The sequence below is a fragment of the Urocampus carinirostris genome, chromosome 9 (assembly GCF_059441175.1).
Source record: "Urocampus carinirostris isolate Australia breed hairy pipefish chromosome 9, RoL_Ucar_1.0, whole genome shotgun sequence".
NCBI classification, from domain to species: domain Eukaryota; kingdom Metazoa; phylum Chordata; class Actinopteri; order Syngnathiformes; family Syngnathidae; genus Urocampus; species Urocampus carinirostris.
In genome coordinates this window covers 40,833,459-40,851,963 of record NC_142357.1, presented here as the reverse complement: position 1 = coordinate 40,851,963, position 18,505 = coordinate 40,833,459, and the positions used below count along the sequence as shown (strand labels likewise).

At 39.6% G+C, this 18,505-nt stretch overlaps 2 protein-coding genes across 2 annotated transcripts in view; one reads left to right on the top strand and one right to left on the bottom strand.

Moving 5' to 3' along the window:
• The window catches only part of pdgfrb (platelet-derived growth factor receptor, beta polypeptide), a 117,009-nt gene that overhangs the window by 91,576 nt on the left and 6,928 nt on the right, over positions 1–18,505 (bottom strand). The window lies entirely within an intron of this gene.
• Positions 5,423–17,950, top strand: cdx1a (caudal type homeobox 1a). Its single transcript, XM_088344416.1, has 3 exons — positions 5,423–5,729; positions 16,190–16,338; positions 17,768–17,950. Exons 1-3 carry the CDS (start codon positions 5,423–5,425, stop codon positions 17,948–17,950), a joined length of 639 nt encoding a protein of 212 aa, XP_088200542.1.

The window sequence follows — 18,505 nt, the reverse complement described above, 5'->3', positions numbered from 1 at the left end:
AAGATAAATGCTAAGGAGTGGATGCTACCACACGCTAACAATTACATGCTAACTACCACATGATAAGGACCACAGGATAACGATCACATGCTAATACCTCCATGCTCACGAACAACTCCATGAGAATGACTAGATGCTAACAAATAGATGCTGAACTACCACCTGCAATGACCACAAGCTAAAGACCACATGCTAACAACTCCATGCTAGTTAGTCAATGCTAATGACTCTATGCTAACGACTCCATGGTCACAAATTCAATGACTCCATGCTATTGTAAAGATGCTAACAGGAAGACTTCATGCCCACAACTACATGCTTATGACCACATGCTAACAAACAACTACATGCTAGCGAGTACATGCTAACGACTCCATGGTCACAAATGACTCCATGCTAACGAGTAGATGGTAGACAGCCACATGCTAACAAGTACATGCTAACTACCACATGTTAAAGACCAAATGCTAACAACTCCAGGCTCTCGAACGACTCCGTGCTCACAGGGACTCCTTGCTAACGAGTAAATGCTAACGAGTGGATGCTAAACTACCACATGCTAACAACGACATGCAAACAACCAAATGCTAAAAAGCACAGGATAACAACCACATGCTAACAACGACATGCAAACAACCAAATGCTAAAAAGCACAGGATAACAACCACATGCTAACAACTCCATGCTCTCGAACGACTCCGTGCTCACAGGGACTCCTTGCTAAAGATAAATGCTAAGGAGTGGATGCTACCACACGCTAACAATTACATGCTAACTACCACATGATAAGGACCACAGGATAACGACCACATGCTAATACCTCCATGCTCACGAACAACTCCATGAGAACGACTAGATGCTAACGAGTAGATGCTACCACAAGCTAAACATCACATGCTAACAACTCCGTGCTCACGAACGACTCCACGGCCACAAAGGACTCCATGCTAACACGGGGATGCTAAAGACTCCATTCTCACGAACGACTCCATGGTCACAAATGACTCCATGCTAACGACTTCATGCTAATGAGTGGATGCTAATGACTCCATGCTCACGGACAACTCCTTACTAACGAGTAGATACTAACAGGTGGATGCTAAACTACCACACTAATACATGCTAATACCTCCATGCTCACGGGGACTCCTTGCTAACGAGTGAATGCTAACGAGTAGATGCTGAACTACCACAAGCTAAAGACCACATGCTAACAACTCTGTGCTCATGAACGACTCCATGCAAACAAGTGGATGCAAGACAACCACATGCTAACGACTACATGCTAACTAACACTTGTTCAAGACCAAATGCTAACAACTCCATGCCCTCAAAAGACTGCGTGCTCACAGGGACTCCTTGCTAACGAGTAAATGCTAATGAGTGGATGCTAAACTACCACATGCTAACAACTACATGCTAACGACCACATGTTCAAGACTAAATGCTAACAACTCCATGCCCTCGAACGACTCCTTGCTCACAGGGACTTCTTGCTAAAGAGTAAATGCTAACGAGTGGATACTAAACTACCACATGCTAACAACCACATGCTAACGGCTACATGCCGAAGAGTAGACTGTGGGAATCTAGCCCCAAACGTCACAATTTCCACCGGAATCGTTACTCTGACGGGTTTTTCACATGACATTTATGATAGCGACTCTTTAGCCGCAATAAAAACCGCGCTTCAGGAAACGAACCCTAAAAAAAAAAAAACATATAGCAGCCATTTTACTTTCGCTTTCCGCGAACCTTTTGCCCCGTCCGACCGAAATATCAAACCTCGACGATTTCCCCGAAGAACACTCTCAACCGAGTCACGACGAAGATTCAAAGTTCAAAGGAACGAGCGCCAAACTGATATGAAAAACAATGATTGACACCGCTGCCTTCAAAATGTCTGCCGCGGAATCCTTGCTCACGGTGTCTGCGGCAACCTAAAATGTTGAAAGAGCCATATCGGACTGTTGGGAATTCAATATCAAAATGTAGCGTTTACCAAATTGTTCGAATGAGTTATCTGACTCCATTCACCAAACACGACCTACGTTCGCCCAACAATGCGGGCTCATTTCTTGATAGAAAAATGAACAAGAGACCGGCATTTCCACACGGGGGAAGATTTAAATTCTTAAAACAATTTAGCTAAGTGAACTCCATCAAATATATGGCCGAATTAGTGTCGTTGGAGTCCCTGGGAAGCCTTTTTCTCAAGTCCTTTAGCTTTCTCCCATTGGCCATCTTTCCCTGCATAATGGCATGCAGACTCCTCCCATGGGCGTGCCAAGGAAGCCCCCTGGGCTTCACCATCTCGTCGAAGAGCGTCGCGATGTCTGGAATATTCAAAACAATCAACTATCAACAGAACTAGAGAAAATATTCTACATTTGGAACAGCCTGACCTGTCATTGAACTAAAGCCTACTCAGTGAAACTCTTCATTGCATTATGAGTCAATGGTATAAAATCCTTTATAGTCAAATGTATCAAATCCTTCAGGACCCCAAAAAAATATCACCAGGAGCAGCAAAAGATCAAAAGCCTTATAATGAACACGCAACACGTGGCCTATATTAGTCTACTACACTGGAATCAAACAGGCGGCCCGCGGGTCGCGGGCCGGATCAGGCCCTCTAAGGGATTGAATCCAGCCCGCCAGACAACACTCAGAGAAGCGCAAGAGAAAAAAGAGCTGCAGGTTGAAATATGTCAACTTGATGTTGCCAAAGCCAGGTGCCTCCAACAAAGATGCTGTACTTGTATTTATTTCCCTCTCACTCTCTCTCTCTCTCTCTCTCTCTCTCTCTCTCTCTCTCTCTCTCTCTCTCTCTCTCTCTCTCTCTCTCTCTCTCTCTTTTCCACCTTTTTATGAAATGAAATGAAATGATCTGCATTTCTATAGCGCTTTTCAAGTCAAGACTTCCCAAAGCGCTTTACAGTGTGCTTAACATTTCCCAATAGCGACCGTGCAGCCATGTAAGGCGCTAACCTGCATATTGGGGGTATCAGGGGTTCAGTGTCTTACCCAAGGACACTTCCACATGTAACACGGAGGAGCCGGGATTCGAACTGCGATCTCTTGATCCCCAGACGGGCGCCTTACCTCCTGAACTGCTGCCGCCCCCTTTAGTCCCTTTCTCTCTCTCTTTCTCTTTTCCACCCCTTTTCTCCCATTCTCTGTCTCTGTCTCTTTCACTCTCTGTGTCTCTCTTTTTCTCTTCCTTTGTTGCTCTTTGTCTTTCTCTCTCTGTGTCTTTTAACCTCTTTTGCTTCCTTTTTTCCTTTTCTCTCTTTTCTCTGTTTCTCTTCCTACCCTTTGCACTTTTTCTCTTTTCTCTCCTTCCATCTTTCTATTTCTCTTTGGATTTCTTTCTTCCTCTCCCTTTCTTTTCCCCCTCTCTCACGACTTTTTATCTTTTGTTTCTCACGCTCTCTCCCTCTCTCTCTTTTTCTTTCTTTGTCCTGCACTCTCTTTCTTTTCTCTTATTTCTTTCTCTCTCTTTTTCTTTCTCTTTCATCTACTCGTCCGGCCCCCGACAGAATGTTTGTTCTATGGTGTGGCCCCCGAGTTCAAAGGAGTTTGACACCCCTGTTCTATTTTGTAGGAAAAAACTTAGATCACTCCAAAGTGCAACATATGGGCATTCAGAAACACTAAACTAGGAAAAATCAGTCGGTAAATGTTACTTTTATACTACAAAAATACTACAGCAAAATTTTGCCATGGAAATACTACAAAAGTACTACTACGGAAGTCCTACAGAAACACTACTGCAAAAAGTATGACGTTAATCCAACAGAAATACTACAAAGGTACTACTATGTAATTAATACAAAAATACTACTACAAAAATATGACATTAATACAACAAAACTAAAACAACTGTCATAATACAATAATACTAAAGAAGTACTACAAAATTCCAACTGCGGAAATATGTATACAACGACATTGAAAACTAGCTTTTACTTTGTTGCAAAAACCTAACATTGAATGTTGTCTTCTTCTTCTTCTTCTTGGCCAAAAAGTGTGAGCTGTCTACTACAGAAATACTACAATAGTACTACTATGTAAATACTCCAAAAATACTACTACAACAATATGACATTACTGTAATCCTACAGAAATACTACAGAAGTACTACTATGTAAATACTACTGCAAAAATATGACATTAATCCTACAAAAATACTTCAATAGTACTAATATGGAAATGCTATAAAAAATACTACTGCAAAAAATATGACATTAATCCTACAGAAACACTAAAGAAGTACTACTTTGTAAATATTACAAAAATACTACTGCAAAAATATGGCATTATTCCACAGAAATACTACAAATGTACTACTATGTAAATATTACAAAAATACTTCTACAAAAATATGTCATTAATACTTCAGCAATACTACAAAAGTGCTACTATGTGAATGCTATACAAATACATTAATACTACAAAACTAAAACAACAGTCATAATACAAAAATACTAAAGAAGTACTACTAAATTCCAACTGCGGAAATATGTATACAACGACATCAAAAACTAGCTTTTACTTTGTCGCAAAAACCAACATTGACAACTCTCTTCTTCTTCTTGGCAAAAAAAGTACAAAAAATACTACCGCAAACATATGACATTAATACTACATAACTAAAACAACAGTCATAATACAAAAATAGTAAAGTAGTACTACAAAATTCCAACTGCGGAAATATGTATACAACTACATCAAAAACTAGCTTTTACTTTGTTGCAAAAACCTAACATTGAATACTGTCTTCTTCTTCTTCTTCTTCTTGGCCAAAAAAAGTACAAAAAATACTACTGCAAACATATTACATTAATACTACAAAACTAAAACAACAGTCATGATACAAAAATACTAAAGAAATACAACTAAATACCAACTGTGGAAATATGTATACAACTACATCAAAAACTAGCTTCTACTTTGTTGCAAAAAAATAAGCTTTGTCTTTTGCAACATTGAATAATGGGTTTTTCTTCTTCTTCTCCTTCTCCTTCTACTTCTTCTTCTTCTTGGCCAAAAAGTGTAATCTTTCCTATTTTGAAAACTAGCTCCTTCCTTATCACGGAAGACATATTATATACATTTACTTCCCAACCAAACAAAATAAACAAATACTTCAAACTGCGGCTAACCCGTCTAAGCGGAGGTCAATGCACCGGTGTAGCTTGCAAGTGCAGCCCAGGTGAGTCTCAGGTAAGGCCTTGACGTCATCATGGTACTTTTGAACTCCGGAGCCATTAAATCCATAAAGGTGTGTTCCTGCTGCTCAGGTAGCCGACGCTCATTGTCTGACACTTTGCCCGCTCAGGAGAAAAATCCTCCCGGGGGTGAAAAACACCCCCAAAAAATGCGCCGGGACGTTTAGGAGCTTTGTTTTTTTTTCGCTATGTACCCCAATTCGCAGCCTCCCCAGAGCCTGAACGCTCCCTACCTGGGACCGGGGTACGACTTCCCCGCTTACGTGTCGGGAGCGGCCGAACAGACCGGGAGCGTTTGGAATCCCGTCTACCGGGAGGACTTTTTCCCTTTTTCCGGTTCGAATCCCGGCCATTTCGACGCGGTGGAGCTGAGCGCCGTGCCCTCTGCCCCCGTGGGAGGAGGAGGGGGACTCCATCCCTACAACCTGTTCTCCGGTCAGGACCCCTTTTGCCGGAGGAGACCTCAAGAACCGCTCAAGGTTTCGGCACCTGCAGGTTGGACCGCTTTATCTTTCGTGTTTGGAAACGGATTTGATACCAAATACTACTACAGAAATATCATGACAGAAATACTTCAATATACAGGTGTTGTCATAGATAAATATACTGAACATGTAAAATTAAAAAAAAAGACATTTTAATTACCTTTTGTGTGACCTAACTTAGGCTGGTGCAGTGGAGTGGAAGGTGGATGCAAAGGGGGTGAGGAGCCGGCAAATTGAAACTAAAATTGATTCTAAACATTCCACTTTCAAATATTGTCATAAATAAATATATTTGTAGAGAAAAATTTTTTATTTACCTTTAATGTGGCATAACTTGAGGTGGTGCAGTGGAGTAGGCAATGGATGCAAGGGGGGGCGAGGAAACGGGAAATTGAAAATAAAATCTATTCTAAACATACCACTTGCAAAGATTGTCATAAATAAATATAAATGTAGAGATAAAAAATAACATTTTAATTACCTTTTGTGTGACCTAACTTGAGCTGGTGCAGTGGAGTGGAAGGTGGATGCAAGGGGGGTGAGGAGCCGGCAAATTGTAAATAAAATTGATTCTAAACATTCCACTTGCAAATATTTTCATAAATAAATATACGTATGGAGGAAATAATGGCATTTTATTTACCTTTGGTTTGCCGTGACTTGAGCTGGTATAGTGGAGTGGCAGGTGGATGTGAGGGCAAAGAGCCACTGACTTAAAAATGAAACTAATCCTGAATCTTTCACATGCAAAGATTGTCATAAGTAAAATATACATGTAAAAAAAATTTATCTAATTACCTTCTCAGTGATGTAACTTGAGCTTGTGGAGCAGAGTAGCAGGTGGATGCAGAGGGTGAGGAGTCGCAGAATTAAAAAATAAACTAAATCTAAACCTTTCATTTGCAAAGATTGTCACAAGTATATATATATATATATATATATATATATATATATATATATATATATATATATATATATATATATATATATATATAAAGAAAAAAATACATCTTATTTACCTTCTCAGTGACGTAACTTGAGCTGGTACAGCAGAGTAGCAGTTGGATGGGCGAGGAGTTGCAGAATTAAAAATGAAACTAATTCTAAACCTTCCACTTTCAAGAAGACGCAAACTGGTAGACTCTAACGACTGTATGCTAACGACTACATGCTAAGGACTACATGTAGATGCTAATGACCAATGCTAAGGAGTAGATGCTAACCACTACATACTCGAGTAGATGCTGAAAATGACATGATAACTACATGCTAACGACTAACTGCTAATGACTACATACTAAAGAGTAGATGCTAACAACTACACCTTTACAGCTACATGCTAAGGAGTAGATGCTAACGAGTAGATGAATATTATGACATGATAACGACAACATGCTAATTACCGCACACTAATCAATAGATGCTAACGAGGAGATGCTAAGAACTACACCCTTACTACTACATGCTAAGGAGTAGATGCTAAAAATAACATGATAACAATTACATGCTAATTACTACACACTAATTATTAAATGCTAATGAGTAGATGCTAACAACTACATGCTTACAACTGCATGCCAAGAAGTAGATGCTAATGGGCAATGCTAAGGAGTTGATGCTAACGAGTAGATGAATAACATGACATGATAACAATAACATGCTAATTAATACTCACTAATCAATAGATGCTAACGAGTAGATGCTAACAATTACATCCTTACAATTGCATGCTAAGGAGTAGATGCTAATGACCGATGCTAAGGAGTTGAGGCTAACGAATAAATGATCACGAGTAGATGCTAAAAATGACATCATAACAATTACATGCTAACTACTACACACTAATCAATAGATGCTAAGGAGTAAATGCTAACAACTACATGCTAAGGAGTAGATGCTAATGACCGATGATAAGGAGTTGATGCTAACGAGTAGATGATTAAAATGACATGATAACAATTAAATGCTAATTGATACACACTAATCAATAGATGCTAACGACTAGATGCTAACAACTACATCCTTACAACTACATGCTAAGGAGTAGATGCTAATGGCCGATGCTACGGAGTTGATGTTAACTAATAGATGCTAACGAGTAGATGCTAAAAATGACATGATCACAATAACATGCTAACTACTACACACTAATTAATAGATGCTAACGAGTAGATGCTAACAACTACATCCTTACAACTACATGCTGAGGAGTTGATGCTAATGAGTAGATGAATAAAATGACATGATCACAATAACATGCTAATTACTACACAATAATCAATAGATGCTAACGAGTAGATGCTAAGAACTACACCCTTACAACTACATGCTAAAGAGTAGATGCTAATGACCAATGCCAAAGAATTGATGCTAAAGAATAGATGCTAACGAGTAGATGCTAAAAATAACATGATAACAATTACATGCTACTTACTACACACTAATTATTAAATGCTAATGAGTAGATGCTAACAAGTACATGCTTACAACTGCATGCCAAGAAGTAGATGCTAATGGGCGATGCTAAGGAGTTGATGCTAACGAGTAGATGAATAACATGACATGATAATAATAACATGCTAATTAATACTCACTAATCAATAGATGCTAACGAGTAGATGCTAATGACCGATGCTAAGGAGTTGAGGCTAATGAATAAATGATCACGAGTAGATGCTAAAAATGACATCATAACAATTACATGCTAACTACTACACACTAATCAATAGATGCTAAGGAGTAAATGCTAACAACTACATGCTAAGGAGTAGATGCTAATGACCAATGCTAAGGAGTTGATGCTAACGAGTAGATGATTAAAATGACATGATAACAATTACATGCTAATTACTACACACTAATCAATAGATGCTAACGAGTAAATGCTAACAACTACATCCTTACAACCACATGCTAAGGGGTAGATGCTAATGGCCGAAGCTACGGAGTTGATGCTAACTAATAGATGCTAACGAGTAGATGCTAAAATTGACATGATCACAATAACATGTTAACTACTACACACTAATCAATAGATGCTAACGAGTAGATGCAAACAGCTACATCCTTACAACTACATGCTGAGGAGTATATGCTAATGACCGATCCTAAGGAGTTGATGCTAACGATTAGATGAAAAAAATGACATGATAACAATTACATGCTAACTACTTCACACTAATCAATAGATGCTAGCAAGTAGATGCTAACAACTACATCCTTACAACTACATGCTAAGGAGTAGATGCTAAATACAGATGCTAAGGAGTTTGGGCTAACAAGTAAATGCAAACAAGACATGCTAATTACTACACACTAATCAATTGATGCTTACAACTACATGCTAAGGAGTAAATGCTAATGACCAATGCTAAGGAGTTTGGGCTAACGAATAAATGCTAACGAGTAGATGCTAAAAGTGAGATGATAACAATTACATGCTAACTACTACACACTGGGCAATGCTAAGGAGTTGATGCTAACGAGTAGATAAGACATGACCGATGCTAAGGAGTTGATGCTAAAAATAACATGATACCAATTACATGCTAACTACTCTACACTAATCAATTGATGCTAACGAGTAGATGCTAACAACTGCATCCTTACAACTACATGCTAAGGAGTAGATGCTAATGACCAATGCTAAGGAGTTTGGGCTAACGAATAAATGCTAACGAGTAGATGCTGAAAGTGAGATGATAACAATTACATGCTAATTACTACTTTAAAGTAGTATTTTGCTTTCTTAGTATTACTGCAGATATACTACGAAAATTCTACGATGGTAATACTACATAAATACACAAACAAAACTACCCTTACAGAAAATACCACTGTAGAACTGTAGTACTACCATGAAAATTCTACAGAAATACTACAAAAGTACTACTATGCAAATACTATATAAATACTTTCAGAAATACAACAAAATTACGCCAACAGTAATACCACAATACAAAAATATCACTGCAGAAATGTTACGACAGAAATGACACAAAAATATAGCTACTGTAATACTATAAAAATACTACTCCAAAATCCTGACATGAAAATACAACAAAAGTACTACTACGGAAATACTACATAAATACTCATGCAGAAATACAACAAAACTTCCCCTACAGTAATACCATAATACCAAAATACCACTTCAGAAATGTTACGACAGAAATACAAAAATTAATCTAATGTAATACTATAAAAATACTACTCCAAAATTCTGCCATGAAAATACTACGAAAGTACTGCTATGGACATACTACATAAATATTCCTGCAGAAATACAACAAAACTACCCCTACACTAAAACCACGATACAAAAATACCACTGCAGAAATGTTACAACAGAAATACTACAAAAATATAACTACTGTAATACTAAGAAAAAATAGCACTACAATATTTTCTCATGGAAATACTGCAAAAGTACTACTGTGGAAATACTACATAGTTCTCTTGCAGAAATACAATAAAACTACCCTTTTCACTAATTTAATTATACGAAATTACCACTGTAAAAATGTTACGACAGAAATACTACAAAAATATAGCTACTGTAATACTATAAAAATACTACTCCAAAATTCTGCCATGAGAATACAACAAAAGTACGGTACTACTATGGAAATACTACATAAGTAATCATGTAGAAATACAACAAAACTACCCCTAGAGTAATTTCATAATAGAAATATACCACTCTAGAACTGTGATGACTGTAGTACTACAAAAATACTACTCCACAATTCTGCCATGAAAATACTACAAAAGTACTACTATGGAAATACTACATAAATACGCAAAAATACAGCAAAACTACCCCTACAGTAATTCCATAATACGAAAATACCACTGCAGAAATGTTACAACAGAAATACAAAAATAAATCTAATGTAATACTATAAAAATACTACTCCAAAATTCTGCCATGAAAATACTACGAAAGTACTGCTATGGACATACTACATAAATATTCCTGCAGAAATACAACAAAACTACCCCTACACTAAAACCACGATACAAAAATACCACTGCAGAAATGTTACAACAGAAATACTACAAAAATATAACTACTGTAATACTAAGAAAAAATAGCACTACAATATTTTCTCATGGAAATACTGCAAAAGTACTACTGTGGAAATACTACATAGTTCTCTTGCAGAAATACAATAAAACTACCCTTTTCACTAATTTAATTATACGAAATTACCACTGTAAAAATGTTACGACAGAAATACTACAAAAATATAGCTACTGTAATACTATAAAAATACTACTCCAAAATTCTGCCATGAGAATACAACAAAAGTACGGTACTACTATGGAAATACTACATAAGTAATCATGTAGAAATACAACAAAACTACCCCTAGAGTAATTTCATAATAGGAATATACCACTCTAGAACTGTGCCGACTGTAGTACTACAAAAATACTACTCCACAATTCTGCCATGAAAATACTACAAAAGTACTACTATGGAAATACTACATAAATACGCAAAAATACAGCAAAACTACCCCTACAGTAATTCCATAATACGAAAATACCACTGCAGAAATGTTACAACAGAAATACAAAAATAAATCTAATGTAATACTATAAAAATACTACTCCAAAATTCTGCCATGAAAATACTACAAAAGAACTATTATGGAAATACTACAAAAATACTCATACAGAAATACAACAAAACTACCCCTACTGTAATTTCATAATAGGAAAATACCACTGTAGAACTCTTACGACTGTACTACTACAAAAATACTACTCAAAAATTCTGCCATGAAAATACTACAAAAGTACTATTATGGAACGACTACCTAAACAGAAATACAACAAAACTACCCCTACAGTAATACCATAATACAAAACACTACTGCAGAAATGTTACAGCAGACATACTCCCAAAATAGTACTATCGTAATACTAGTATTATTTTGCTTTCTTAGTATTTTTTTTTCAAAATACACGGATCCATTAAAAGTCAGGGGCAGTTTCAGCATTTCGGCATTTATAAATATTTCTTATGATGCATCAAAAGACAATTTTTAGGATTAGAATTCTTTCCATTGTCATTTATATCAACGTTGTATGCTGCAAGACATGGCACTCCAGAGTGTCATTGAGAGACTTTGAAGAGAAAATGGGTCAAATACTATCGGGTTATTATAATAATTATAATTGTCTCTTATAGTATCAATGGGCTCCGGTACGGTATCGCAGGCCAGCAATGTCCTCTAGACTGGGCAGAGAGAAGCCCATGATCTTTTGGGCTTTGTATATTACTCTCTATAGTTCTTTCTCCTGTCCGAGTTTGAAGTCTCCATTTAGGATGAGTGGGTCTGGGTTTGAAATCGCACTCCTTGGATTTCATGGTATTGAGTATGAGATGATTTTTTTGAAAGCCGGCGTCTTCAGCGTCTTCACCTCTTTCCCGTGTTCCTTCTCATCCCATCAGAGATAGATAGGCTTCCCTGCTATTTAAACCCAGTCCTGTCACTCTCCTTTTGTCAGTCCGTCAACGAACTTCTGCCCCGCAGGACGTGGGTTTCGACTCGGTACTGTTCCTGTTGGTATTTCCTGTTCGGTGTTGTTCCCGTTTGTTTTGTCCTATTTAATTTCGGTTACAGTTTTGTTCCTGTCTAGTTTGTCCTGTTTATTATTTTCTCCAGTTTTCGTTGCCGTCTAGTTTCTCCTGTTTATTTTTGATATCCTGATTCATTATCTACCCTGTCTGTCCTGTCCTGTCCGGTATTGTTCCCGTTCATTATGTCCTGTTTAATTTCGGTTTCAAGTTTTGTTTCCGTCTATTTTTGCCCTGTTGATTATTTTCTCCAGTTTCAGTTCCTGTCTAGTTTCTCATGTTTATTTTCGATATCCTGCTTCATTATCTATCCTGTCTGTCCCGTCCTGTGTGGTATAGTGCCAGTTCATTATGTCCCGTTCAATTTCGGTTTCAAGTTTTGTTTCCGTCTATTTTTGTCCCTTTCATTATTCTCTCCAGTCCTGGAGACTGTCCTGTTTGATATCGATCTTAAGTGTCTGGTATTGTTCCCGTCTGTCCCGTCCTGCTTGTTATCGGTTTCTAGTCTCCAGTGTCTGGTATCGATCCTGTCTCTCTTGCCCTGCCTGTTACCTTGCTACAATCTCCAGTATTGAGTATCGTCCCCGTCTATCTCGTCCTGTGTGATGTCGAACTCCAGTCTCCAGTGTTTGGTATCGATCCTGTCAGTCTCATCCTGTCTGATATTGGTCATCAATATTGGGTATCGTTCCTGTCTATCTCGTCCTGTTTGATATCGAATTCACGTCTCCAGTGTCAGGTATCGATCATGTCTATTTTGTCGTGTTTGATAGCTGACTCCAGTCTCCAGTGTCTGGTATCAATCTTGTCTGTCTCATCCTGCCTGATATCGGTCATCAGTATCGGGTATCCTTCCTCTCTATCTTGTCCTTTTTCATATCGGATTCCAGTCTCCAGTGTCTGGTATTGTTCCTGTCTATCTCGTCCTGTTTGATATCGAATTCCAGTCTCCAGTGTCTGGTATCGATCATGTCTGTCTCATCCTGTCTGATATTGGTCATCAGTATTGGGTATCGTTCCTGTCTATCTTGTCCTTTTTCATATCGGATTCCAGTCTCCAGTGTCTGGTATCGTTCCTGTCTATATCGCCTGCTTGATATTGGATTCCAGTCTCCAGTGTCTGGTATCGATCCTGTCTGTCTCATCCTGTCTGATATCTGTCTCCAGTCTCCAGTGTCTGGTATCGATCCTGTCTGTCTCGCCCTGCCTGTTACCTTGCGAAAAGTCCCCAAAAAAGTTTCAGTATCGGGTATCGTTCCTGTCTATCTTGTCCTGTCTGATTTCTGTCTCCAGTCTCCTGAATCTGATATCAATCCTGTCTATCCCGTTCTGTCCGGTATCTGCTCGCGTCACTGGTATCGATCTCGTCGGGTGCTGGCTTCCTGTCGTTCCGACCCAGATTGCTGCCTTACTTACTTACTTCACTGGCGTTTGTGTGAACGCGCATGACTGCCCCATTTCCCGTAAAATGACGCATCTGGGTCCTCCTCCTGTTCTGGCTCTGACGAGTAGAGTCCTTTGAGTTTACAGAAATTTTTAAGACAAAAAAACGAGGGGAGCCGCTTCACTTGGCTTAGAGTGGGCCGCGTTCCGTCCCAACGAATCATTGTTCCGGATGACCGAGGACTCGGATATCTCTCCGGTAAGATATTGGGCAGCCTTGCTAGTTTAGCCTTGGATTTTTGACCCTTAGCAAGAAAAGATAAGGCCCGTGGGTGTGTTTGTTGCCGTGTTGCCGTCTCCGAGAAGTGCCGCACTTCTACAAATCACTTATTGACACAAGGCTCCGTCCGGGCCCCCGACATCAATTTCCACAAGTCGGAGAGACTGCGCACACACATCCATCACGCTTTCCGCCTCTCCCTTCCGTAATCTAGCGCGGGATGCAAAGCTAACAAAGACGGCGCTGGAGGGAAGCCCCCTCCTCGCCCTGAGATAGATAACTAGGTCGCAAAGTTGTCAATATACAGGACAGAAACAGGACCCACTTGCGTGACGTTTACCACAAGTTTTATTGAAAGAGAGAGGAAGGGACGCGCTCACAATCCGGTGTTCGCTGGACGCGGGAACCAAGTCGCTCTCGTACTTGGATTGTGATCCGAACGCGGAAGTGGATCTTCCGTAGTGAGCGATGGCGGTGTCAAGGACGGAAAAACAGCTCGATAGCCGGGACAGAAGAGCAAAAACGTGGTCAGGGTCAGAAACGGGTCGTAAGCTGGGACGGGACAGCAGATGTGGTCGGGATCAAAAATGGGTCGTAAGCTGGGACGGGAGAGCAGACCTGGTCGGGATCAAGCCGGGGGAACAGACGGGAGCAGAAACAGGTGGGAGTCAGGGTCGAAAAAGGCTTGCCTTGTGTTGACTAAGGTTCGCAGACGGACTGACATAAGGGGACAGACAGGACTGGCTTCAAATAGTGACAGGGAGCCAATCAGAACCCGCGGCAGGTGTCAGATCAGTAATCATGACAAAAGTATTAGTACAATACATATTTTTTCATTGTTTTTGAATATTTGTTTCTGTAGTTTTATCTATTTTTATATATTTATATATCTGTTCTTTCTTGCTCTCTCTTCCTCTCTTTCTTCTCTCTCCCTCTCTTTCCCTCTTCTTCCTTTCCCTTTTCTCTCTCTCTCTTTCTCTTTCTTTCACTCTCTTTCATTCACGCTCTTTCTTTCCCTCTCTCATTTTTCTTACTCAATCTCTTTCCCTCTTTTTTTCTTTCTTTCTCCTTTCTTTCTCTCTACTGATCTCTGTCTCTCTTTTCTCCAGTGAGACTTCCATATGTTTTTTTTCTTCTTAATTATGCATTTTTGGGCTAATGCGACTTATAGTCTGGAAAATTCGGTATTTAATTATTTCTTCACCACAAATTCTTTGTAACTGATTAGAGAGAATGTCAGTCTTTTTAAAAACGTTTTAAGTTAAGTTTGAATAACGTAAAGCTAAATGATTGCACAGAGAGAGAGAGAGAGACAGAGAGAGAGAGAGAGAGAAAAGGGAAGAGGAATCCAGAGAGAAAGATAAATAAGGAGAGAGGAAGAGAGAAAAACACACAGAAAGACAAAGAAAGTTAGAAAGAGATGAGAAAGGGAAAGACAGAGAGAGGGATAGAAGAAAAGAAACAGAGAGAAGAAAGGGAGAGCGTAATGAAAAGAGAAGAGAGCAAGAATGAGAAGAGGGAAGAGAGAGAAATAAAAAGAAAACCAAAGAAAAATAGATAAAAAGAGAGCAGAAGAGAGAAAGACCAAGTTAGAAAGAGGGGAGAAAGAGAAAGAGGAAGACAGAGAAAGTGAAAGAAAGTAAAAAAGAAAGGAAGAGCCATTTGATCCCCACTTTTTCTGACCTTAAGGAAGCTATCAAAATATCACCAGGTGTCTGACGGACCCAAACGCAGGACAACAGGGGAACGGAATACAAAGGGCGTGATCAAAACTCCACCAGGGGGCGTTGTCTAAAAAACAACACAAATATTCTACTAGGGAGAAGGGAGTGTGGAAGCCGAACTGCTGGGCTGGAGTGAAGGATTTGTGGACAGAGAGGGAACTGAAAGAAGAAATTGAAACGATTTAGGAATGTGAGGTGGGAGCCTGGAGTGAAAGAATTGTGGACAGAGAGGGAACTGAAAGAAGAAATCGAAACGATTTAGCAACGTGAGGTGGGAGCCTGGGGTATTTGTAGTAGAGGTGGTTATTCGTCTCATTGGGATCAGCTCGGGCAGGGGACTGGAAAACGGGGTAATGCTGCCGTCTTTTGGAGAAAAGAGGTACTGCGGGCACTAAACCATGGCAACATGTATCGAAGCCCCATTTTTTAGAAACGTTTTTGAGTATTTTTAAATAGCGACGGGTAAATACTCAATGTTTTGCGTGTTTTAGCCGGGAAGACTCGCACGAAAGAAAAGTACCGGGTGGTGTACACGGATCAGCAGCGTCAGGAACTGGAGAACGAATTTCAGTTCAACCGCTACATCACCATGAGACGCAAGGCCGAGCTCTCCCTTGCTCTTCGTCTCTCCGAAAGGCAGGTGAGAGATGATGCCTGGGGGGTCTCTGGGGGCGGGGCCTCCGAGGGGATGTCCTCTGAGGACGGCCTGGGGACCTATAACGGGAGATTGGGATTTTTTTAATGGTCGATTTAACCCCGCTTCCTACGTCTCTCTCGCTTTCTCCTTGGTCGGCTCTCTTTCTCTTTCATTTTCGTTGTCTGTCTTCTTTTCTTCTTTTCTCTCTTTTTCCTTTTCTCTCTCTTCCTCTCTCACTTTATTTTCCTCCCCTTTCTCTCTCTCTTTCTTTTTCTTTTCCTTTCCTATCCCTCTTTCTCCTTCTATATTCCTTTGTTTGTCTTTCTCTCGTTCTCTCTCTGTGTCATTCTCTTTCTTTCTCCCGTTTTTCTCTCTTTCTTTGTCCCCTTCTTTCTCTCTGTCTTTTATTCTCCTGCTCCTCTCTCTCTTGCTCTTTTTTATCTTTTTTTCTTTATCACTATTTTTCCATCTCCCTTTCTCTCGTTCTACCTTTACTCTCTCGTTTTCCTTTGGTTGTTTTCTTTCCCTCTCATTCTATCTTCTGCTCTCTCTCTTTCTCTCTCTCTCACTCTTTCGGTCTTATTTTCTGGCTGTCTCACTTTTGCTTTCTCTCTCTCTCTATCGCTCCCTTTTTCTTTCCCTCACTTTCTTTTTCTCTCTTATTTGTGCCTTTATTTCTCTCCTTCCTCTCTATTTCTTTCTGTCTCTTTATTTCTTCCTCCCTTTCATTTTCTCTCTGTCACTCTCTCTCTTAATTTCTTTTTCTCCCCTGTCTCTTTCTCCCTCTTGCTCTCCCTTTCTCTCTCTCTCTCACTCTCTCTTTCTTTCTCTCTCTCTCTTTCTCTTTCTATATGATTTGTCTTTCTCTTGTTATCTCTCTCTGTCATTGTCCTTTCTCCTTGTTCTTTCTTTCTTTCTTTCTTTCTTTCTCCCTCTCGCTCTCTGTCTCTCTCACTGTCGTTATCCCTTTTCTCTTTCTTTCACTCTCTCTCGCTCTCCCATTCTTGCCTTTATCGCACTTTCTTTTTCTCCCTTTTCTCTCTCTCTCTCAATCTCTCTTTGTGATGATCCCTTTTCTCTCTCCTTCACTCTCTCCCGTTCTTCCCTTTATCTCACTTTCTTTTCCTCCCTTTTCTCTCTCTCTATTTCCCGTTCTCTTTCTATATTCCTTTGTCTTTCTCTCATTCTCTCTGTGTCATTTTTCTTCTTTCTCCCTTTCTTCTCTCTCTCTCTCTCTCTCTCCCTCTCTCTCTCTCTCTCTCTCACTCTCTGCCGTTTTCCCTTTTCTCTCTCTCTTTTAGGCAAATTTGACAGACCGGTAAATCGAATAAGCTGATTGGTTTAAAATGATAGCAGAAGTAGATGAACCAATCACAGGGCGAATCGGACAAGAGTTAGCGCGCTAACGTAGGATGTGTTTTCCACGGAGCAGGTGAAGATCTGGTTCCAGAACCGACGGGCCAAAGAACGAAAAATGGACAAAAAGAAGCAGCAGCAAGATTCCCAGCAGCCGTCCACGTCCGCTTCATCCCCGCCCGTCCAAATGGACGGACACCGGGCGCCCAGCCCCGATACGAACATCCTCTCCCAAGGATACCGGATGGACTACATATGAGCCGTAAACCCTTTCTTTTGTCTGACGAGGTGGTGGGCGGGGCTTCGCCGGGAGGCGGGACCATACTTCCCCCGGTTAGAAGACGGAGGAAAAGAAAACCGTCGTTACTGCCGGCGGAATCGGAGAAAAACACCCGGGCGATCGGACGTTTTTACGGCCGGCTTACGATATGCTACAAATGAAAAGTACTACAAAAATAAAAATACTACCAAAAATATACTATGGGAATTCTTTAAAATACTACAAATTAAAAGTACAGCGATACTATAAAAACAAACATTTGACTGCAGTATTACTAACTAAAATATACAAGGGAAATTCTTTAAAATACTACGAATTAAAAGTACAGCGATACTATAAAAATACTACAAACGTTTGAATGCAGTAATACTTCCCAAAATATACTATGGAAATTCTTTAAAATACTACAAATTAAAAGTACAGCGATACTATAAAAACAAACGTTTGACTCCAGAAATACTACCAAAAATATACTATGGTAATTTTTCAAATACTACAAATTAAAAGTACAGCAATACTATAAAAATACTACAA

What these genes read in the sequence shown, in the direction of transcription:
- cdx1a (XM_088344416.1), top strand. Translation starts at nt 5,423, where the DNA reads ATGTACCCCAATTCGCAGCCTCCCCAGAGCCTGAACGCTCCCTACCTG. An exon ending in CAAGGTTTCGGCACCTGCAG is followed by an intron (nt 5,730 to 16,189) that starts GTTGGACCGCTT and finishes TGCGTGTTTTAG; the next exon opens with CCGGGAAGACTCGCACGAAA. An exon ending in TTCGTCTCTCCGAAAGGCAG is followed by an intron (nt 16,339 to 17,767) that starts GTGAGAGATGAT and finishes TCCACGGAGCAG; the next exon opens with GTGAAGATCTGGTTCCAGAA.